We start from the raw sequence: 23,214 nt of genomic DNA, 5'->3' as shown, positions 1-23,214 counted from the left end.
GGCCTGTACTACAAGTGAGTTTGTAATGCCATAGTATGAGTAGTGATTGAAGTCAAATATATGTCAACAATGTAAATGTGAAAAAACATAAACCCATGGTTTTAACATTATCTAGCCAATGCATTTATAGTGAAAGTTAATTAAAAATAGTTATTGGTGTAAATTAAAGAATCCAGTTATCTGCAATGACTTAGAGATAATGGCACCCAAATAAATCCATTCTGGCCCTGAGGGGAGGGCACCCTCCCATCTCCCCACATCCACTTGGAAAATACTGTTGGAGCCAGCCATTTTTAATATCCTTCAGGTTTCCGCAGCAGTGACTGTACCTGGATTAGACACTGGCTGCATGATAGACAGAATAACTCTGCTTTAAAAGCCTGTACCTGACGAATCATCCTCTCCCTACACCTAAGTCACAGGGCAGGAACCCAGCCACAGGGGAGGTGTCAAAGGAGGATGTGCTAGTGGAGAGCACAGTATGGCATTGCTTTGGCTGCATGGAGAGCACTAGGGAGAATGATGGAGGTGTGTGTGAGAGCTGAGGAAAAGGATATCTCCCCTGAGGAAAAGATATTGTATGACAACTATTCAAAGGGGCAGAGCAACAAGGTGCTTGTGCCTAATGCTGGATCCTTATGCAACAGTGTTGGACAGCAGTTCATGTGTCTTAGAAGAAATAACACAGCATTTTTTTTCCTGGTTTTCCTGTTAAATTCCACATCATCCTAAGAAAAATAGAACTGGGACAGTCTGTCAAATCAGTGCATGTCACAACAACTTCTCTTTGGTCACCATTCAGTGAGATAATTTAGATTTAGAAAGCAGCCGTGACATTACAGTACACAATCCAACCCTTTCCTTGAAGTGTATATGCTCCTCATCTTTTGCCAAGACAACATAGATTTTCTCATTTCCTGCCTATCCATCTTCCTTCTTATCTCTCCGATATTCATAAGTAAAAAATCAAGAGGTCATTTTTAGCAGAGCAATATCCTGTGGTTGAAATCCTGGTGGGTTACAAAAGTGATGCTGGGGAAGCATTTTCACCTGTGTAACCGCAGGTACTTCAGTACTGCTTGGAGCTATCTGTTTGTAGCAAATGGTCGCATAGAATAGACCTCAACAGCTGGAAGAAAATAAAGAAATGCACTACAAAGACTTGCAGGTTGGTGGGTAAGCTGTGGGATACTGAAGCAGATCCACTGTTTTCTAAGCTTTATGCACAGCAACATTAATTGATCAAATCAAGGTTCTTTACACCTTCTTCAGATCGTGCTTAAGCAGCTGGGTCTCCAAATTGCGTAAGACAATAATTTGCTTAGAACCCTGCAGTTAGAGATAGAATTTAAGAGCCTTAAGAACTTTAATTTATGCTGTCAAATCAGACAAAGTGTGATGGAGTCAATTACTTATATCATTAAGGGGTAAAATTAATCTTTATTTAAAATGGATCTTTTCCTTCTAAGAACCTCTGTTCCACCAAGAGATTTGTAAATCTCTTTTCCATTGCACCAATAATGTGAAACTCTTGTGAGGGAGGTAGATAAGAATCTTTCTCTTTGTGAGGTATAAAATATCTAAGTATGTGTGTTAATTTTGCTGTATTACCATGGAGTTATTACCATGTTCAATAGCACAGCAGCACATCAAGTGCTACCTATAGCTACCCTACATCTGAGTTGCATTAATTAGAGCTAAGGTTTGTCCTTTCTATATGGTGTAGGACACCCACATGAACACAGAGTACGGATATTAGTCAAAGGCCTATCCTTCATTTTCAAGAAAGATTCTTCTTCTCCTTCAAAGGCTATATATTGATGCTAAAAAATACCCTCCTGAAATGCCACAGCACAGAACACTTCATTAACTTTATCACATAGATATATGTTGTGTTTGTAATGGGAACTCTTTCCTACAAGCTATTAAAAAGGTAAACATCATTCAGATCTATGCAGAGGACCAACACTATGCCAAGCATCCCCCAAACAAGCCAGTTCACATCAACCTGGTTTCCTGAGACTGTGTCCCTGTTACAGTTTATAAGGTGGTCCAAGTTGGGTCTCTCCCATTGCTCTTTGTTGAATGGGATGACTCAGTAACTACTGAAAGGGTATCAAATCCATCAAATTAGAGGGAAAGTGCTTCTCATGTCCATGGTGGGCACCTTTTAAGTAAAGGCTATCCTTCTACCACGTGTTACCAGAAGCATCCCTGGAAGGGGTATGTGTTAGCATGAGCATGCTCTGCACCAAACAGAGCACACAGGCTGCAGATTCCTGTCACTGCCTGCTCCTGGCAATTCAAAACAGGAGCTGAGGATGGATTCCTTCTGGGAAAACCCTCAACAAAACAACCCAAACACACTATTTTGTCCTGCTGGGTTGCCTCTGTGGCTCAACTAGTATCTGCCTGATGTGTTGCTGGGGCTCCCAAGGAAACCTCTATTGCAATAACATTGATCCAGTACCTATTTTTCTTACAGACCAATGTTTGCAATTGTAACACTGAAAATTTAAAGCTGGTAAAACCAAAATTACTACTCTGAAGCTTATAATTACAGCTAATATATATAAGTTTATATAATGATATATAGATTTATAACCATCATTACATCATTACCATATATACATTATACATCATTACCATATATACATTATACATCATTACCATAACAGGACCAGAACTGAGACAGTCATTAGATAAAATAGAGATGCAAATAATATACTGTACTTTACCAAGCTGCCATTTCTTTGAACACATGGTCTCCATCATCCAGATGGGTAAAGCTGGTTCAAGCATAGCAATAGCCATGTTTGCAAAGCAGATTGATCCTTAGGGAAAGGAGGAGAGAGAAATAAAATAGCAGCAATTATTTCACTTGATAATGAACCATGCAAAGAATGGATGCTTTTACATAAAACATTGCACTTTTTACAGTTCTGTTGTGCACTGATTAGTGTTAAATAGAACAGAATGTAACATCACTGAAGACTTTTATATATATTTCTATTCTCCTAGAAATTCTACAATAAAGGTTAAGCTACTTTCATAATGTGAAAGTTTGCAGTGAGCTTGATGATATTTAGAAAGTTCATGAGGTCTGGCTGTTGTACAAATGATTAGCTACAACTACAGTCTTTTGGTCTTTATCTAGTCTCCTAGGGCAAAACCAGAGCCCTGTTGTGTAAAAGGCACCGGCTCTGACCCCATGCTTCCCTCACCTGAAAACAACCATCACGAGATGTGGAGGTCTTGATCCTAAAAATACCAAGAGACAGCCACAGAGACGTCTATCCCCTACAAAAAGGAATTCTGTGTCAAGATCCTTTTTGCCGGCAGCCAGTAAATCCATGCAGCAAAACATGGGTTTGGCTGAGCTTGCCCAACCCTATGGATTTCAAATGCCTCCAAATCTCTTTTGAATCGCTGAACCTTTAGTCACCAGATGCAAAGGATAACAAGAGGTGGAAGTGCTGATTCAGTCTTGCCCGCAGCTCAGCTCTGCCCTTCATCACCGCCTGCAGATCCAGACTCCAGTGGGTTTGTGTCAAGTTCATCTATCCTCAGTTGTGCACTTCAGCTTTAGCACAGGGATTATTAAATCTCATGGTATTTCTTTGGATTCAAGATGTCTTTCCCACTTACTCAAAATAACCCGAGGCAGTCAAAGGCTAATAGAGGGCAACGGGACATGTCCCTTTTACTAATCCCTTACGAAATGGCTTTGGAAATCACTGCTACAAGTGACATCAAACCAGTGTTCCCATTTTTCTTCTTAATATGTACAACCTCTGGAATGTAGGAAAACTTTCTGAACTCCCACAGCCATTTACCATCCAGAATTTACTTTTCTTAGAGAAATTCTTCTGAGGGCAGAAAAACGTTATTTCTCCTGGAACAAGTTTCTCATCATGCAGCTCAAACCAAAATGAGCACCAATGTCATTCTTTGCTCAAACCTGTCAGAATATATTAGACTGTGTATCCACAACTCCCAAAATGAACTTGGCTCACTCCCTTCCTAGGGCAAGAAGCAACAGTTCAGCACTGCTTTACCCTAAAGAGGAAAGCTAACCTTTCCACTCCAGTGCAAGCTCCAACTAGTGCAGTGCCTGTGAGGAGCCACGGACAAACACCTCGGGGTTGCCCCCTTCCAAGCCAGTATCAGCCATGCTCAAGCAGCTTCCTTGATGCTGAAAAAACACATTTCAGGCCACACTAAGCACAGCCAGAGGAAGCAAGTCCATTCCAACAGAGATGGATTAAATAACAAAGGTCTTGTTCTACTCTTAACAAAGAAAGAAATGAGATACAGGTGTGCATGTACACATGGGTGGCATCACACCTCATTAGTTCAGGCAGCACCACCAGAGCTTAGCAAAGTACTCAGGTATATGGTGGCAAAGGTACTTCAGATCTTTATAGGATGTACCCCAAGAGAAAAGTGAGAGCCTGAACTGGTACCCTGAAAACTCAGAGCAAAGTCCAGTGAAGGCCAAGTTACCTTAGCAAAGCCTCCCCAAAAGAAGATCATATTGGGTTTTCTTTCCTTCTGTCTTGCATGGAGCTGACCTCTTTTTAGAGGGTGATCTCTCAAGGGCATAAACCCTACATCATTTCTTCTTTAAGTTAGATTAAATATCCTGTGTTGGCCAGAAGGTGTGAAGTTTCAACCTTCCAGCTGGATCCTATCTCTGTAGCTGAGCACCCACTTAGCTTCTGACAGAGTGACATAGGCATCACTGGTATTTCCCTGTGAGAAAGCATTACTCAATGCAAAGCTGTCACACACCTTCTCAAGATCCTATGTGCTCACTATGATGTGTGTCTCAACTTTGGGGTTTGGATCTGATAGTTTCAACTAGTGTATTTTTTGCCTTGCAATAGCTATATATATGACGTATCCAGCCATTAGGGCTAGCCATAGGGACTGCAATATACAGGGAGTGAATGAGAGCACTGGTGTCCTCTCTGTTGTGACAGTTAACATTATTAACTCATAGAAAAAAATGAGTTTAATGAGGGAAAAAGTTCCGCTTTCAGAAAGAAGAGAGAGGAGCTCCATGCCTCAGATCAGGACACCTTGTGTTCAAGAGTAATATCATGCTATAGATAAGCCAAACTGGTCAGAAAGTGTTTGTACTTTGAGAATACAAACTATTATGACTTAAAAAGGACATGGAACTGTTGGAACAAGTCCAGAGGAGGACACGAGGATAATCAGAGCACCTCCCATATGAAGACAGGCTGAGAAAGTTGGGGCTGTTCAGCCTGGAGAAGAGAAGGCTGCATGGAGACCTCTTAGCAGCCTTCCAGCATCTGAAGGGGGGCTACAGGGATGCTGGTGAGGTACTCATCATTAGGGACTGTAGTGATAGGACAAGGGGTAATGGGTTAAAACTTAAACAGGGGAGGTTTAGATTCGATATAAGGAAGAAATTCTTTACTGTAAGGGTGGTGAGGTGCTGGAATGGGTTGCCCAGGGAAGTTGTGAATGCTCCATCCCTGGCAGTGTTCAAGACCAGGTTGGATGAAGCCTTGGGTGACATGGTTTAGTGTGAGGTGTTCTTGCCCATGGCAGGGGGGTTGGAACTGGATGATCTTAAGGTCCTTTCCAATCCTAGCTATTCTATGATTCTATGATTCCAAGTGCATGATGCACACTCAGGAGATTGAATCTGAATTTGTACCATGAAATTAGTGCACTTAAATCAAGAATGCAAGAAACACTGAAACTGCCATGCCCATTTGCAGTGTGCCTAAAGTGTCCCTGGATTTAACAGCGATTAACAAGTCAGTCCACCAGAGATGCAGTCAATTTTTAATGAGGAAGTTAACTGCCTTAAAAGCCATTCAAAACCTTTAATCTTCCGGAGCAGTACAAACCCAGTGGGACTTACAGCCTTCTCCTCTCTAATCACTATATCTGAACATCATACACAGTGTGGGATATCCACATTCACAGCATCCTTGTGAAGAAGAAGACATTATCCTCGCTTAGATATGAAGAAATGTGCCTCAGCTGATTGCCCCAAGGTGTCAGAGCACAGAGCTAACTCTGCCACCCCAAACAACTGCTTACCCACCCTTCCCTGTTAGGATCAGGACTGAGTTCCCATCTTAGAATATAAAGCAAGGAAAATACCAAACTGCCCAGGGTAAGAGAGAACAAATGAAACTTTTGTACTCTTTTCGCTGTTAAAAAGCAACAGCTTCAGAACTAAAGCAATTAACATTTAAGCAGTATATTCCTGGAGCATCAAGAAAGCTGCGTCTGGATTAATGTGCTCTCATAAGCCAGATAAAAGGTTGAATTTATAGTTGGTATTTGGTGTTCAGGTCTGACAAAATCATATTTGGTTTGCAAGGGAAATAAAACAGGAAAAGAGGCTGAGGTTAGAGAACATCAGCATCATCCATACTGCGAAAGCACTGGGCAGTCTCCATCCTGCAAGGCAGAGACCCTGGATGCTGCACTGATAACCCACAGGAGAGACTTTCTCATATCCTAGGAGCTGATGCCTGGTAGGAGCAGGACAGGTCGCCCAGAGAAGAAGGGATCAGAACAGAGAGAGTGTTTATGTTTCTATCCTCTATACATCCTTCCTCTCCCTGTCTCCTATTGAGTCCAGCTGCACTGGATCAAAGATGGGAAAGGAAGACAGGAACACTGGGAATGCCTGAAAGTATGTGTAGGGAAGCAAGAGGCAAAAAGAGACAGGGAAGTAAAGGTAAAGTCTCTTGACACACACTGCCCTGTTTACAGGCTACCCATCCCTGAGTCTTCTTTACCACTTTGGGGCTCTGAGACTGCTCAGCCCTGCTTTACAGAGCCCCAGAACCACAGCTGAAACAACTACAGAGAAGAACTGCAGAAGTCGAATGCCATGTAAATGTGTTAGAAAATTGGAACAAAGTCTGTTCCTGCTCTTAGCATACACGGCACATGGTTATAGTGGGATCCATGTTCCTTGGTACCTTATCTCTTCCATAGCTAAGGCTAAGCTTGACAGGAGTAGCTAACTTTTAGTTAAGCAAAGTGCCCCTTGAAATCAGTCCCTTTGTCATATTTCATGGTGTAAACCAAGTTCTGTCACAGATTAGACATTGGCAGAGATTAGATATCTAGAAAATAACGTTAGATGAACCTCACCTTGCAGCACCTGCTTTAACCACTGCAAGAGCCAAGGTACCAGATTAGATGAGTAATAGATCCAGTCTCTCATGACAGGCACTGTTCTTTGCTACTCTTTTCCCTCAAATACTTCTATTCTATGGAAAGGTCTTCTAATGCTCCAAGAAGTCCTCAAACAGAAGTGTTTGTATAACTTCAGTCACAGCTTGGCCAAGTGTCTAGTCACAGGGTTAAGGGTATCTCCCAAAGATTAAGATCAGTTCCCTAAGAGAGAACCCAAGAAATGCTTGGAAGAACTGTTGGATAGCAGGTGAGGACTAAGAAACGTAACAGTGAAAATAATTAGCTGTTTCCAGGTGTTTTATCAACATTAAAAAGGGCCAGACTTCATTATAGACTTCAGAATAAACATCTAACAAAATGCAACACAAAAAGGCAAACTTCCCTTGAGACAGAACAACTTATTAGACAAACAATACGTGTAATACCAAACACCATTCCCCGTTCAACCCAGACCTTTTCTGAAATACAATCCATGCTCTAGAGACCAAACTCACTCCCTCTCTTCAAATGGAAACAAAAGTTCAGTGTTATTCCCTGTGCCTGCCTGTGATGTGCCAGAAAACCCTCCCTCTAAAGCCTTCATCCTATTCACTTGCCTCATAGGAAGTTTCATGGCCACATCTCATTGCCTTGGCAAGCAGCTTCAAGTCATTAGTGTCCTCTCAGCAGGAAATACATCTACATTTCAAGCTTTCTGCCTATTACATGTATACATATACTAGTATATTCATCCTATATTACCAACAGGTTCTTTGAGCTTGATGTAAATGAGGCCAGCAACGATAATATTGTTAAACCAGCTTAACCTGAGGCATTCCAGGTATAACACCAACAGTTTAAACAGAAAGGATCTGGTACCTGCTGCAATAATGATATATGGGTCCTTCAAAAGTGTCAGTAACGGTGTCCCCTTCTGACTCTATGAAACAAAAGCTTAGGATTAGGAAAGGCAAAGTGTCATCCATTGCCTAGAGTGTTTTACCTTAATACTTACTTCTGCTTGTGCTCTGGATGGCTGCAGAACAAATAATTGAACAGCTGTGAAAAGAAATCAATACTGTAACATTTCTTGGGGTTTAGACAGTAGGGGTTTAGACAGTAATATGAAAGGGATGTGCTGCATGGTGCTATTGACTCTCCGTATTTACTGACCTCCATCTAACAGAGCTAGTGCTGCCAGCACCAGGAAAGGAGAACTCTTCCCCACAAACTCATACATGATGCTCCCAAAAGGTGGACCCACTGCCAGGGAGAAAGAGAGGACACAGCTGTGAAGCCACATCTCTGAACAAGCATCCTCTACAAGCCATTGGGCATCCTGCTATTGGCATTCAGTGACCAAAGCACTCAGTGTAAAAATGACCACAGAGCTCACTGATCACAACAATAACCATATTCTTCACTCCCAAAGCACTCTCCCATGCAAACAGACCCCATACATCTCAGACATTATTGCCTGTCCTATGTATCTGCATAACAAATATGCTGCTGTGGGAAAAACTATTTGTAACATGCACCATGAATCTAATTTGGAGACAGCACCATAACATTACTCTCAATGAGATTCCTCTGCTGCTTTCATATATCACAAGCACATGCTTTGGGAAGGCTGGGGGGTGGTTTCTCTTGCCAGCAGAGCCTTTAATTTACTGACCTAAGACTCCCATAGCAAGGCCTCCTAGTGCAATTCCCATTGCGTTGCCTCTCTCTTCATCGTCTGTATATACACTGGCAAGCATTCCCATCCCTGAAAAGGAAAAAATAACAGCACAAAATTAGGTATCTGCGTACTACAATTTATGGTTATCATTTGCCAGCCCTACTAAATAAATATTGTACAGAGGCAACAGCAGGTACTTATGTGTATATATATATACATATACATATACATAAACATAAACATTCCCTCCCCATAGAAATCACTTTGAAGTAAAAGGGGATTTGGCAACGTAAACAGTCTCCAAGAACATGTTCTGTTGTACAGTATTAGGTAATTCAATGATGCTCTGATTTTCTAGATTCTTTGTCCTTGTCTTTGTTGCAGAGCTTTCAGACAAGGCTTTTCAGCTAGCAGAAACAAAGCTTGTGATGAGTATTCACTGTTCTTCATTCCCTGGGTGCTTCACACAAAGGTCTGGCGACCATTCACAGCTGTAACTGTGGTCAGTGGTAGCTGTGCTCTGGGGCTGGGGTATTATGCAGAGCTGATGGCTTTGAAAATGAACATTTCAAGTTCAACATCCAAAGTTAAAAGATTCTTTTGACCTTTATTTTCAAGTGCCTCACTTCTGCATTTGATGATGAGCCTTCATTTCACAAAGGAGACATGAAACTTATTTCATTTGTGGTTTTGTAAAACACTCAGACACTGTAAGTGTAAATGCTGCAGAAGAGTCCTCATAGAAATTAACAATTCTGTTTTCAAATCAAGGTTTAAGTAGGGCTCAGTAAATAAGGTCCATGACTAGAGAAAATGATAACAAACTACTGCACAATTGATCATTAAATGAATACCATTCATCAAGTGCATCAAAAGAGCAGAGGTCCTGTGTGAATTAACATGCTTATTCAAAGTTGTGGATGGCATCAAACTGTTTGCATGAGCAGCTGAAGAGCAAGTAAGGGAACGGTCTCAGAATTCACAATGAATTTGTGGCTTTTTGGGACGTACTCTGGAAGAAACCAGTAGGCAATACAAAGATAATGCAATGGTTTACATGTAGGTAGGAATGATTGCCTGCACAAATGCAGGTGATAAACAACTGACTGGCAGCAATACTACAGAAAGCCTCCTTTGCCTGTGAGATACATGAAGCAACAATCACTGCTGTTGGCCTTTACAAGGAGTCAGAGCTTGTTCCGAGTGCTGGGTCTGGTGCAGCATAGGAAGAAAGGTGTGGGTCACTGGAGACTATCCAGGGAAGGGAGAGCAAAGGCTTAGAGGAAGATCTGTGAGGGGAACTGCAGGACTTTCCATTGAAAACCGGAGAAGAGGAAACTGGAGTGATAATAATCTTGCAATACGAGAAAGAGCCATAAAGATAAAGAAAGGGTTCTTCATGTTCTCTCAAGTATAGGAAGCAGAAATAGATTTACATGACAGTAAAGAGGCTTTAGATGAGACATCAGACAAAAAACTTCCTGACAGTAAAGGTACTCCAGCACAAAGCTAGATGCTGAGGGCATTTCTGGAGGCTTCTGAGAACATGTCTGTCAAGTATGCATGAGGAACCACAGCCACAGAGCTGATCCTGCCTTCAGGAAGGGGGTGGAATAGAAGATCTCTTGGCCTTTTCTGCTCTATTTTCTAAGTTGTCTGTAAAAAAAGTCATGTACTCATCTATGAGCTGTATCTCAAGATGCAGACTTGCACAGGGACTGGGTTAAAGCTGAACAATACATTTGATTCAGGTATGTCTTCCCTTTGGAAAGTTTGCCTTGTAACCTTAACTGGTACAGGAGAAAAGATGGATTTTCTTGTCTCTAACTCTCATGTTTCTTTGCCTTCTCCATCCCTGGCTCCTCATACCAGTGCCTGCCTGCTCCCTTAGCCACATCCCTACTCTTGCCACTACTTATCCAGGCTTAAATCTCTTTGCTTAACTAGTGCTTGCTGAGTGGTTTCAAGCCCCTCTTAAACATCAGGTACTTCTTGCTCTCAGTTCAAATGCTCACACTGGGGTGTTGCATCACCCCTGCAGCACTGCCCAAATGTGGGATGGAACAAAGTCCCTTCTAAAAGAACCTAGGAGGAATCCAGCTGTCAAACTCCTGCTGAGTTTCCATGGAGTGTATGTGAACCCTGCTTATAGGTTAATCCAACCTGGAAAGGGGGATTTTCCTGAGGAAACCAAGCCACGTTCCTGGCAGAACACTGTATTCACCTCCCTTCCCAAACCAAATTCATATTTCTCCTGACATTATAGGAGATTTTTCCAGAAAAATAAGGTGCAAAATATTCTAACACAACCAAAATGCATTTTTGGCAGTCTCAGAAAGGGTTAAATAATTTGGGCTGAGAAGCCACACTCCATTTCACCTGCTCAGTTAAAACTTATAACCTTGTATTGGAAATCCAGTACAGGTAAACTGAGTCCAAACCAGCAGACAGCATGGTAAGCCCTTGTAAACAACCTTTCATAAGAGAAATCTCAGTAACAGACAGAGCTGCTATCCCTCCTATAACAAATACCAATGTAGGTTCCCAATGACCTTTAAAATGGCCAAAAATGAATTTAAAATGTGGAAGACACAGATGCAGAAATCCCAGGGAGAGTGCAGTTCATTTAGTGTTCTACCTTACTGCAACCCAAATACCAAGGAAGTCTGAAAAGACATTTACTTTAGAGCTACTTTATATGAAAGGGACAGAAAAACCATGGAATTGATTTAATTGAATATTTTTGTATTAATTATTGAAAGTGCAGACAAAATACAATTTACAAAGTGACCGAAAATGACTGAATCAGTGATTTGCATTTTATTCTATCATCTCTTCTCTTACCTGCCACTGAAGAACAAGAGGAACCCACTCCTTGAAGGGACCTGGCAATAAACAGTAATGTGTAGCTTCCAGAGAAGGCAAACACTACAGGAAAAAATAGGGGTAAATTCTTCAAATTAGGTTAACTGTAACTAGGTTAAAAAGTTAGATTTCTTGAAACAATCACAAAAACTTCATACCATTTAGTCAAGCATTTACAGTGCCGCTTTCAATGCTAACTGCATTATTTTGTCTTATTGCATTTAGAAGTGTCAGTGTTGAATGACCCTCAGCTGTTTAAGCCTCCTGGTAACACAGAATGCAAGCACCCAAGCAGTTTTAACTAATTACTTGGGATCTGATTACATCCATCTCTGATTCAGCTATACACAAGAGGAGTAATAAGACCTTTCTTTCCAGCCTTGCCTCCCCATGCTGCTACATTTTAGGCTTCCCAGTCTGAAGCTCCAGGCATTCAGGGAAACAGGATTTAACACACCTGCATCCATGCACCAACATTTCCTTCAGTAAGTAAATGGGTGGAGAGAGGTTTAACCTGCTGTTGCCAGCTCCACATTAGATGTCATGCAGCACAGCTGGCTGAAGGGGTAGGGAAGTCAGTTCCACCCATTCAAGGGCTGCAGCAAGGTCCTGATTCTGCCAACAGCACAGCATCAGAGTAACTGCACCAAAGCAAGGGCATCTCTGTCTCTCTTTGATTTAACCCCAGGTTCTACTCTCAGCCAATATCTGTCTTCTGGGGCACATCACCTGGATGCTGTGCTCATCAGTCTCATGAAATTCCCCATCCACAACTCTGTAAATTAGGGACGTTCTAGAAACTCAAGCACATCTCTGCCTGCTAAAGCTTGTGTGATGCTCAGTGTCATTCAACCTACAGTGAGGTCTTAGAACGTTTTGCAGATCTTATCTGTTGGCCACCTAAGGAATTTTGTTGGATAAGTTGGAGCTGTGGGAAGCTGTTACACACCAACTAAACAGTAGAGCCACATGCACTTCACCCACCTGCCCTGCAGCACTGTGCCCCTGGGGCTTTCCAGCAGGTCTTACAAATATCTCTACCCATGTGGACAAAGAAAAACAAAGGAAAGAAGGAAGGATGTCAGCACATCAACAGTACTCCCCTTTGCCATGAATCAGGCTCACTGCTCTTATGTCCATCCCGAACAGAATTTGTCTAATGTGTTTCTAAAATGCAGAGTTGTCAGTGACTCTAAGACCAGCATTCGAGTCCCTGATAACACAGTTTTAAGCTTGTTATTCCTTCTCTTATATACAGTGGATATAGAAAACTGTTTGTTCCTTTTTGTCATGGACTCTGATAGGTCTCATATTTACGTTCTGAAACAAACCTGGTTCTTTCACCACTCTCACAGGCTTCTAAGGATCCTTGTTCTCCACTGTACTCTTCCTATCTGGGCCACAGCTTTAAGTGCCATGCCAAAACCAAACATAAAACAGCAGCTGAAGCCTTATCAATGCCATTAGAGCAGACAAATTATCTCAGCTGGCTTGCAGGCTGTGCTCCTGTTTGCACAGCGATGTTCAGCAGTGCTATGATACTGTTGACTCATACTCTACTCATGAGCCACTGCAGCCTCATGATCTTTCTGATAAGCCCCTACTATAGCCAGTTGTTAAGGACCCTTCAAAATAGCCCTCTCACGGCTGATAGCCCTCCCATGGCTCTCTGTTTAAAACTGTCTGAGCACTACTTCAGATCCTAAGAACTTGAAAATTCAGCTAAGGAAGAGACACACCAAGGTGGGATGGAAGGTTGTGAATTTCTTACAGCACATTCATGAGAGCACACTTGTCAAATCTCATCAGCACCACAGATCTCATCAGCACCACCATCCACATGGAAATCAGTCCCTCTACATCAACAAGAAGTGATAATTATATGTATCAGGTATTTAAAAGCTGCATCTGGAGCAGACCAAATAAGTTGTGGACACTTACTGATTGTTGACACAAACATGATGCAGAAGCCAGCAAACAGGGGGATCTGGTAGCCTATTCTGGAAAACAAAATGAACATTCACATTTCTGGGATTGTCTCACTGACTGGGTTAGACTTACTCACATGAGTGCACACATCACAAAACCCCAACCTATAGTTCCTTGGCAGGCTTGGAACTGTTTACTGTGGACCACGGGATCAAATTCGTCCATGTTAGAAATGCCTTTTCATGTGACACAGCAGATTTTATATCTGAAATCCTTGGAAAAAAATCCTTCTCTCATTAGAATCTGAATGCCCTGTTCTCACTCTACCATCATTATTCCCAATAAAGCCCCTCTGGGCCTCCATGAGAGTTGCCAAGGATATGAGTAGGGAAGATCTGTCTGAGCATGCTGAACTTAGAAATAACGCAGTTGTATTTCAGTGCTCATCTGTTTCCATCCTCATGAAACAATGACTATAATGAGATACAGTCGTTCCAATGGCTTTTTTACTGGAAACGTTTTTCATCAGCTTTGTTGGGAGTTCTGCTTTCAGCAGCCAGGAGTGCTGGAAGAGTCCCAGAGATCTTGAGAAGAACATTTTTGTTTTCCATGGGTTTAGGAGTAAAAATGGAGTTTATAAAAGCTTTCCTCATCAGCTCACTTCTTCTTTAGGGTTCTAAAGAGCCTGTGGAAATGCCTGGTTGCTATCAGCATTTTCAAGTTTCCAGGAAATAAAGAATTTTCTGTCTGGAAAGCAAATGCATTTTTAAGCACCTAAAACTGAAATTTCAACGAGAAGAATAACAATACACTATTTTTCATGCCATTAAAAATCTACCTTAGGATCAAAACCACTACCTGGCTAACTGTGAATACTGTGCATTCTGTTGTATTCTGTTAAGCACACTTTATTCATGGCTTCTTTTTTGTAGGACTGTGCATCTCAAATGTATTTTCAAAGACATTATTTAATGGCCAAGTTCCTCAACAATGGATGATGCTTTTCAAAGGAGTTCTGACTGACTTCAGTTTCCAATGGTGTGACAATACTGGGCATTTATATTGGCATTATTTGCTACAGTAGGTGAGTCAAATAATGGCCCTTTTAATTTTTTATAATAGAGTCATGACATAGGCAAACCCAAACAATTATTCTGAGCTTTTTTCTTCTTAATATAGCTTTTCTACAATTAAGGACCATCAATAATGCAAATCTCTCTGAAGTCTAGGGCTTGCCGTTCATTACCTGCCTCTCTGTCACATTTGTTTGAGTTTTGTGAATGAACACATTTCTACATGCCACAGAAATCTCTAACAAAGAACAATTTTGGGTAAAGTATCATCACTACATTGAAATATGTCAAAACCACTGTGTTCAGATTCTTCTAGTTGAACTTTTTAAGTGGGTGTTACAAATATCCAGCAGATACTGATTGCTCGTATGCTACTTGACTGGACTTCTGTCTGTGAAGCAAATTAAATCCCTGGCCACTTTCTCTGTGGCCTTATGATAATCATTTTAATCTCTCAGCACCTTGATACCTGGCCTGTGAGATAATAATGCTACCTTTTCTTGTCTGCTTTGTTTAAAGTGGATAATTTTTCTAAGCCTGCCTCTTCTCTTGCTGTGTGTATAATAGGTGTTGTACAATGGGATGCCAGTCTCCTCTTCATCACGGACTGTAGCGTTAGGACAAAGGGTAACGGGTTAAAGCTAAAACAGGGAAAGTTCAGGTTAGATATAAGGAAGAAGTTCTTTACTGTGAGGCACTGGAATGGGTTGCCCAGGGAAGTTGTGAATGCTCCATCCCTGGCAGTGTTCAAGGCCAGGCTGGACAGAGCCTTGGGTGATATGGTTTAGTGTGAGGTGTCCCTGCCCATGGCAGGGGGTTGGAACTGGATCTTAAGGTCCTTTTTAACCCAAACTATTCTATGATTCCATCATTCTATGTTTCTGCGTACATGGGGAAATAAACATTACCCATTATCAATGTCTTGCCTGCCCCAGAGCTGAAGTGGACACTTTCCTTCCCAGTGGGATCAAGGTGGAGCAGACCACAGAGAGTTTGACCATAACAGCTTTGAATATGAGTTCTTCAATTAAAGAAAGCACTGTCAGAAGTGCAGATTAAAAAGAATAATCTAAAAATCCTGCAGATATGGCTATGAAAGCAGAAGTTGAATGTCCTTATGCCTTCTTGCATTGCAAAGTAGGGTTGGACCTGTCAAGGCCATCTCAGAGATATTTGGGATGGACACTGTGGGGACAAAGTCTGATTTCAGTACAGAAATCAAGCAATTCTTTGGCTTGACACAGGGGCCATAAGACAGCAATTTACTTCTGCTACAAGTACACTGAATTGAAATTCAGTTATTTACTTGAAGAGAAATGCCATCCAAATTGGCTCCCACATTCACATTTCCATCACTAGAACAGAGACATGAGTTGAGAGATCTTCTATAAACATTAAGGAGTTAAACAAGGAGAAGGGCTATCACACTAGTTCTAAATGTCAGATTTCAACTCTTCCAGTAGGCTTCCTACACTTAGAAAGTTTCTGGTGGTTGAAGACTGTAGGAAAACAAGTATTTTGGTAAGTCACTTCTAATGCTCAGTGAAATACTGTTCAAGCAAGGTGTGAAGCAACACATAGTAGAGGGTGATGATGACAGAACTGGAGCAGAACTCAGTCCTTCTCTTACTACCCAGCAAACATGATGCTCTTTCACATATACCTTTTCCTCCATGCAGAAATTAACCATTTCTAGAACTAGACTATCATTTCAGCCAAAGCCTGCATTGCCACTGATCCATCATACAAGATGATGCAAAGACATACAGGTCAGCACAGGTGTGCAGTTGTACTAAACAGGTCATTATAATGCTCATAAGAGTTGCCTGGAGCTTCACCCACAATTTGGAGCTGCAAGATTCTCGTGTGCTGCTCCTGCCTGAGACTTCTGGACATCTAGAAGCTATGGTTGCACTTGCTCAGGAGACAGTCTTACCCACATCCTGTTGACATTTAGTTAGATATGCAGATTGCCCCTTTCTTAGCAAACCCTACCTCTTAGCAAAGCCTGCCTCCTCCTGAAATACCACAAACGTCTAATCTGCAGCTACATTGTCTAGTCTGTCCAACAGATACTAGAGAGCACAAACTGAGAGGTTTTGCTGAACTATTACACTATATAACACAAATCATCACAAAAAGGAGAAGTGCTACATACAACAGCCAACTTATTCCTTGACTCTGACCCTTGGTCCTGGGCCATTGAAACCTGTGAATATGCAGTTCTTACTTCTCAGCCATGGCATGGCATATTTCATCACAGTTATCTCTACATTTTGTTTCTCTGTATGTATGATGTACAAAAGAATATTACAGCCTCTCTTCTTTTTTCTTGTTACCATGCTGAAGCATGTAATTTTCTTGGGTACTACTCTCAAAACCCTCCCAGAAGCAGTGTCCAGCATGTTCTGCCAACATTACCTGCAGCTAAAAGTATTTCAGACCTCTGAAGCAGATGGAGTAAGTTGAAGAAGGGCGAGGAAAGGCTACCACTGATGGAGAACATCTAAATTCCTCTGTTTCTGTCCCATGTTGGCCCCACATTGCAGGACTGTTGGGAAGTGGATTATACCAAATAATAAGGTTACCCTACAATAAGACAACTGATCAATGGGTGCTGTGCAGCAGTAAAATAAAGGTTACACTGACTTACACTGACTTAGTGGCTGTGAATGATTAGAGCCTAATTATCCACTCATTACAGGGCTGCGTCTTGGTCATGAACCATACTCCTAGCCACTCTCTCATGCAAAGAAGATCAAAGCTGTAGTCAGGCTGCTGAAAAAATGATAATGAAAATATCTGCTCATCTTTTAATGATTATTGAGGCCATTACAGAGAAGCACAAGGTTAAAATAATGCTTTTTTTTCATACTGACAAAAAAAGGGAGAGACATGGTAGGGGAGACATTCATTGGCTCCAGTGTGTTGTGGGGCTCACACAGCTGGGCTCACAGCCTCATTCATAGAGCTTGGGAAGAGCTGGAAAAAATAATGGAACAAATCAGTTACTTATAAAGGGCACAGCTGCCTTTGCCTACTCTTTTCACTGGAAAGGAATAAGCAGAGCCTTCAATCTCCCCTTGCCATTCCATCCTCCTCACGAAGTGCCCTGTATCAAGTGCTGTGCTGTTTGTGTAGCTTCTTACCAATTTTGCTACAAGGGAAAACATAAAAGTGCATCTGAGCCACAAAATCATATCAGCTCTGCCCTAAAGCCATGCCACGGTGGGAAGTGTGTTGCTGACATCCTAAAGCCATCCCCTAGAATTTCCTTTCCTAGGGTTTTGCACTCAAAGTCAGCACCTACTGAAAGCTGGTAACTCCATACTTGATTAAAAATCTAAACCATGCTTGAATTTTTGGTTCAGAAAATCAAATTTTGATTGAAAATTAGATATTTTGATTGAAAAAATAAACATTTTCATTGAAAAGAAGACCATGAGCACCTGTTTGAAGAAGAAATTTAGACTGGGCACCTTAACAAAATGTATACACTAATCTTGAACTAAGAAACAGGTTCTCCTTCAGCTGTGCTATTTTGCTGAAATTTAGCTACAGTGATAATGGCAACAACAATTCTCACTAACCAGCTTATCGGTGGTAGGGAAGAGTCTTATAATGATAACTCATATATTTTGTTTCATTTATCATAATTACAGTTTTCATGCTGCTTTTTAACTGATCCTTTATATTGTTATTAGGAAATGTCAACTTCAGGGTTTTTTTTTTGCCAATGATTTTACAGTTGGTTGATAAACATGCTATTTCCCATTTAGCATTTCTCAGAAGAAAAGCAGATAGTGGAACCAAGACACAAATAATGCATGAAAGAAAAGCAGTAAACCTTAAATCTAATTTAGGGCCACTTTGCCACTAAGGCACTCATTTCTGCTGTATGAAAGAAGAGTTCATCACAAAGGACACTGGGAAGATGCACTCCTTGATCTTTCTTCTCGCATTTGTTGAGCATCTTAGTTTGCCAACCTGCCCCTGTGATTGCAGTCACACATTCAGCCCCATGCTGCAGCCTGTAGGGTGTTTCTAGGAGGAAACCTCAGCTCACAGCACTGATGTTCACACTGCTGTGTTGTCAACCCTGTTCCTAAACAACAAAGGTATATGCTACAAGAACATTTGGGGCATCCCTAAAGATATATCACCTGCGTCCTGGTAGCCTTGGCACAGGCCAAACCAAGCTGCAGTCCTAAGATGCTCAGGTGCACAGAGAGGCATTGGCAGGGACATGGCACGTCTTACTTAGGCAGATGTCCACCAAAGAAAGAGTGATCATATGTACAGTATGATGTAACTGCACTGTTGAAAGTCATCAACAACATGGAGAATATTATTGCCTTTCTCCTGATTTGGCAGTTTGTGGAAATTATGATACTGAAAAGTAAGTATTGACAGGCAATAATTTAGACATTTAGAAAAATCCAGAATACCTAAAGAACTATTATGAAAATACTCCTTGATAACTCATGTTACTTTGCTTATAGATGAGCCATCATATCCTCACAAAACAACACAGAAATTCCAGGTAACAAAAACCTGTTTTCCTTCTCAACTTGCAGCAATGTTTGTGAAAAGGTAGTTTTGCAGTGGTGTACTTGTATCTGTATAGGTGGTATGCGATAGAAGATACGGTGGCATGAGAGAGAAAATGAGACTCTCTGTCTCATAGAATCACAGAATGGTCTGGGTTGGAAGGGACCTTAAAGCTCATCCAGTTCCAACTGGAATGTGGGATGTGAATCCTGCCTATAGTTTTGATATCATGTTTGACTAATGTAGGTGTAACAGATATATCATCAATTCACAGAGCTTCATAACTACTATGTTGTAGTGTCTTTTGACCCCATGTAACTGCATTGAAGATGTTTCTACACTACTTCAGCAAAGGTTTCTATAAAAACCTGATGTCTCAGGAGCTGGAGGAAAAGTGTTTGGTACTGAATGCATCAGATGGCTCATGTGTGGTTTACCAATTGATTTGGGAAAGGATGTAGGTGTTAAGGAGTGTTCATCAAACCTATTTCATTAAAGTATTCCTCCAGTTAAAGTGTGAAGGCTGCTAAGCTAAGGTCACAATAGAATTAAAACCACTTTGTTGTGGAGACTAAAACATCAATATAAAGTCCTAACTGAATAACATAGCAGAAATGACATACCTGTTTGTCAGCGGCCCTATAAAGGGGTTAGTGATTAGCTGCACTGTTGCTTTTGAAGCAAACAAGAGACCGACTTGCACATTTTCATTCAGCAGGTCCTTATCTTCCTTCGGGCAGTCAGATGGGGAAGGAGTCACATTTACTATCATTTGTTCTGTCTGAGTAGGATGCAGCTCTCTGGGTTGTGTCTTATCAGATTTATTTCCAATGACTATCGTTGAGTTGTCATAGTAGGAGAAGATGCTCTGAAAATGGTCCATCGTTGTTGAGACTACACTAGGTTTAGTAGTCTGGATTTCTGAGGCATTTTTCTCATGTTTGATGCTGTAAAGGTAACTGGGAATTATTGGCACTGGAAAAACAAATAGAATACATTGGCATCTTATTATCAGGTTATTTGTAAAGGGAATCGCCAGCTTTTCTTGTTTGCTTTGCCATTTATTAGGAAATACAAGGCTTTCCTACAGAGCACGTTAGTAAGGATTATGAATGGTGGAAACACAGAACTGAAACAGAAGTTTGCTCATGGGAAAAACCACACCTGTAACTCAGAAGTGCAGTTTAAAATAAGTTCTTTGACATGAATCTTTATTTTTTTGTCAGTTTTCATAAACATAAGATTTTCTGTACAGGCATCATTCAAAAAGCAAAATGTAACCAGTATAAAAACCTGTTTGATGAGTCTCTTTGTTGCACATGACTGCACAAATCTATTTATTAGCTTGTAAAAGCAGGAAAGATGAGAAAAGCATTGAAACTGTTAATAAACCAAAGTAGAAATAAGTGTAAGAAACCACATTTCTAAAATAAACCATAAACATATTGAGAAGTAACAGCCATAACAAGGAAATAATGTTATATTGATTATCTTATAATTGTTATATTGATGATCTTATATTAATTTAATAATGTTTAATAAATGTTTAATAATGTTTAATAAATGTTAATTGTTATATTGATGATCTTATATTAATTAATCACATTTAGTGCATAGATATTTTCATATCTCATTATATATAAAAGTCTGCATTGAAAAGATCATCCAGAAGAGACCCTCTCTGTATGCTTTAGGAACTTAGCTGCAATTTAACTGCATTCATACATATCTCAGGAATTAGCATTTTAGAGTTTGCAAAAACAGATGTCCAGTTCATTCAGTTTAACACTAATGACAGAATCACCCCTCCTTGTCTTATACCATCCTGAAAAAGTCTCTTCCAGTAAGTCTGCAAACTGTAACTTCTATCAATAATTACCCTAGTAATTTCTGGAGCTTGTAGCAAAGACATTCCTGAATGAGTAAACCATAGAACCATAGAATCATGGAATAGTTAGGGTTGGAAAGGACCTTAAGATCATCTAATTCCAACCCCCTGCCATGAGCAGGAACACTTCGCACCAATGTTAATAACTTTGGAAGAAAGCATATTCATATAGAAAAAAAATCCAAAAACCAACTTGCTACAAAAATGTATGTTTTTAGCCAAGGTCTGTTTGTCACATCAGCTCTTCAGCTGAAGTCCCTCAAGAAATCCAGGACCCTGGTTCAGAAGCTGACAGTGCAGCATCATCTGAGAGCTGGCTCTGCACAGCCCCATCCACTTCCGAGAGACACATGTGCATCCATGCGTGCATGTGTGCATGAACCACTAATTTCTCTGAGCCCTTTTCTTTAAATGTGCATAAAGATTGGAATATGAGGACTTCTAAAACAACAGTGAAGAATATTCAATCACTTTATTTGGCTAGATTCTTGATGCTATGATACCGAAACCAGTAAAAGTGGCATTTTCAACTTCGATCAGAACTGGGAGTATTCTATTAAACCAACTCACAGAAGTGTTTTGTTGAAACCCCAGCTTGATAGTTTTCTTATTAACCTCTCATTTAAAGACCAAAGGGGGGGCGGGGATAGAGAAGAGAAACTATCTCAAGGAAACAGACATCTCTAGTGTTATCTACCCTGTTGTTTCAGTTGCATGACCACAGGAGAAAAAACGATGATGGGCTAAAAATACTGTTATCTGTTGTTTCATGAAGTATTAGCTGCATTTAATAGGAAGAAAAAGAATTATGAAGACATTTTGTACAGAATTCATTATTCTGCAGTTAAAAGAGAAATAAAGCCAGACTTTGGTGCATGACAGTGTTTGCAATACCTAGAATGTAATTCGTGCTTTAAAAAAAAACCCAATCAGTGCTTGGAAATGTTTGGTTTGGAAGCATTAATCATGCATGCGGGGTATACATCTGTCACTGGAGATTATTTCTGGCATAATCCGGAGGGGAGGAAAATAAAAGCAAACAACCCAAACCCTTTCTACCTACCGACTACCGTAAGCAGCATGTTGTCCAGCAGCAGGGCGATGAACACGATGAGCAGGATGAGTTTCCTGGACTGCCGGCTCTCCCGAAGCCACCGGAGCAGGCTGAGCTCTCCCCAAGCCATGGTGCCGCAGCTCCGGCTGCCTGCAGACAAAGCCCGTCAGGGTCCGGGGGGACCGTGGAAGGGGGACCCCGCCGGCAGCTCCGCGGTGCGGGTGGCTCGGGGGAGCAGGAGCCCCGCTCCGCACCGCGCCCGGCGCAGGTCCCCGTCCAGCCGCACGCTGCGAGCAGGGCAGGAGCGAGGAGGAAGAGGAGGAGGAGGAGGAAGAGGAGGAGGCGGCACCTCTGCTCCCTGTGTGAGCCCTGGGAGCGCTGGAAGGGGCGCAGGGGGGTCTCTCCTGCTCTGCCCTCCCCTCCTCGGCAGCGATGCTCCGGGGCAAGCAGCGGGCTGTGGCTGGGGGCCACGGGCAGAGGGCGAAAGTCCCTCCTCAGACGCTTAAACACGAGAGCAGTGTGCCCTGTTGGAGAACCGAACTGAAAGTGCCACTGAGTGATTCTTTCCCGAAAATAAGGGATTTGCACAGTTTGGCATTTAAATCACCCATCCTTCTTGTCTGCACCGAAGTCCTAGTGTGGTACCCAGCCTCTGACACTGTCCTCATCATCATGAGTTTCTTTTCTTCTCAATCCAGATTAGAAAAGAGATTACCTGTGTTGAACTGCTCAAAAAGCACCTTTTAACAGAGATTTGCAATTTATTGAAATGTTTTCTTTTATATCACATAAAACACCACTTGCTTTTAGTCCCCCAGGACTGAACTTTGTGAACTGTTTGTTGCTTTACTGTCTCCACTGGGCTTCACTTTTGGTAAAGCCCATTAGATGGGAGGGAAGTCTTTTAATGACTTTAATCATCCCAGAACACAAACATCAGAGTGAAGTTGATGCACATCATGTGTTTCTTTAACTGCATTCCCTGCTGTGTATG

At 41.4% G+C, this 23,214-nt stretch overlaps 1 protein-coding gene across 3 annotated transcripts in view; it reads right to left on the bottom strand.

Annotated features, from left to right (window-relative positions):
- The window catches only part of SLC18A2 (solute carrier family 18 member A2), a 29,083-nt gene extending 6,569 nt beyond the window's left edge, over positions 1-22,514 (bottom strand). Inside the window, exons 1-9 of one of the 3 annotated variants that reach the window (XM_034062501.1) lie at positions 22,230-22,514; positions 19,902-20,225; positions 13,667-13,725; positions 11,705-11,788; positions 8,855-8,947; positions 8,353-8,442; positions 8,195-8,238; positions 8,059-8,119; positions 2,739-2,834 (exon numbers count right to left, since the gene is read on the bottom strand). In XM_034062501.1, the coding sequence (XP_033918392.1) occupies positions 2,739-2,834; positions 8,059-8,119; positions 8,195-8,238; positions 8,353-8,442; positions 8,855-8,947; positions 11,705-11,788; positions 13,667-13,725; positions 19,902-20,161 (787 nt within the window). In that variant the 5' untranslated portion in view covers positions 20,162-20,225; positions 22,230-22,514. Of the gene's footprint in view, positions 1-2,738; positions 2,835-8,058; positions 8,120-8,194; positions 8,239-8,352; positions 8,443-8,854; positions 8,948-11,704; positions 11,789-13,666; positions 13,726-19,901; positions 20,254-22,229 lie in introns of all 3 variants that reach the window. The other 2 variants (XM_034062499.1, XM_034062500.1) reach the window with 2 other exon arrangements.
- Positions 22,515-23,214: the final 700 nt, after the last annotated feature.

This window comes from Melopsittacus undulatus, chromosome 4 (genome assembly GCF_012275295.1).
Source record: "Melopsittacus undulatus isolate bMelUnd1 chromosome 4, bMelUnd1.mat.Z, whole genome shotgun sequence".
Lineage (NCBI taxonomy): Eukaryota > Metazoa > Chordata > Aves > Psittaciformes > Psittaculidae > Melopsittacus > Melopsittacus undulatus.
The sequence above is the reverse complement of the archived record's forward strand: the minus strand, read 5'-3'. Positions and strand labels throughout refer to the sequence as shown.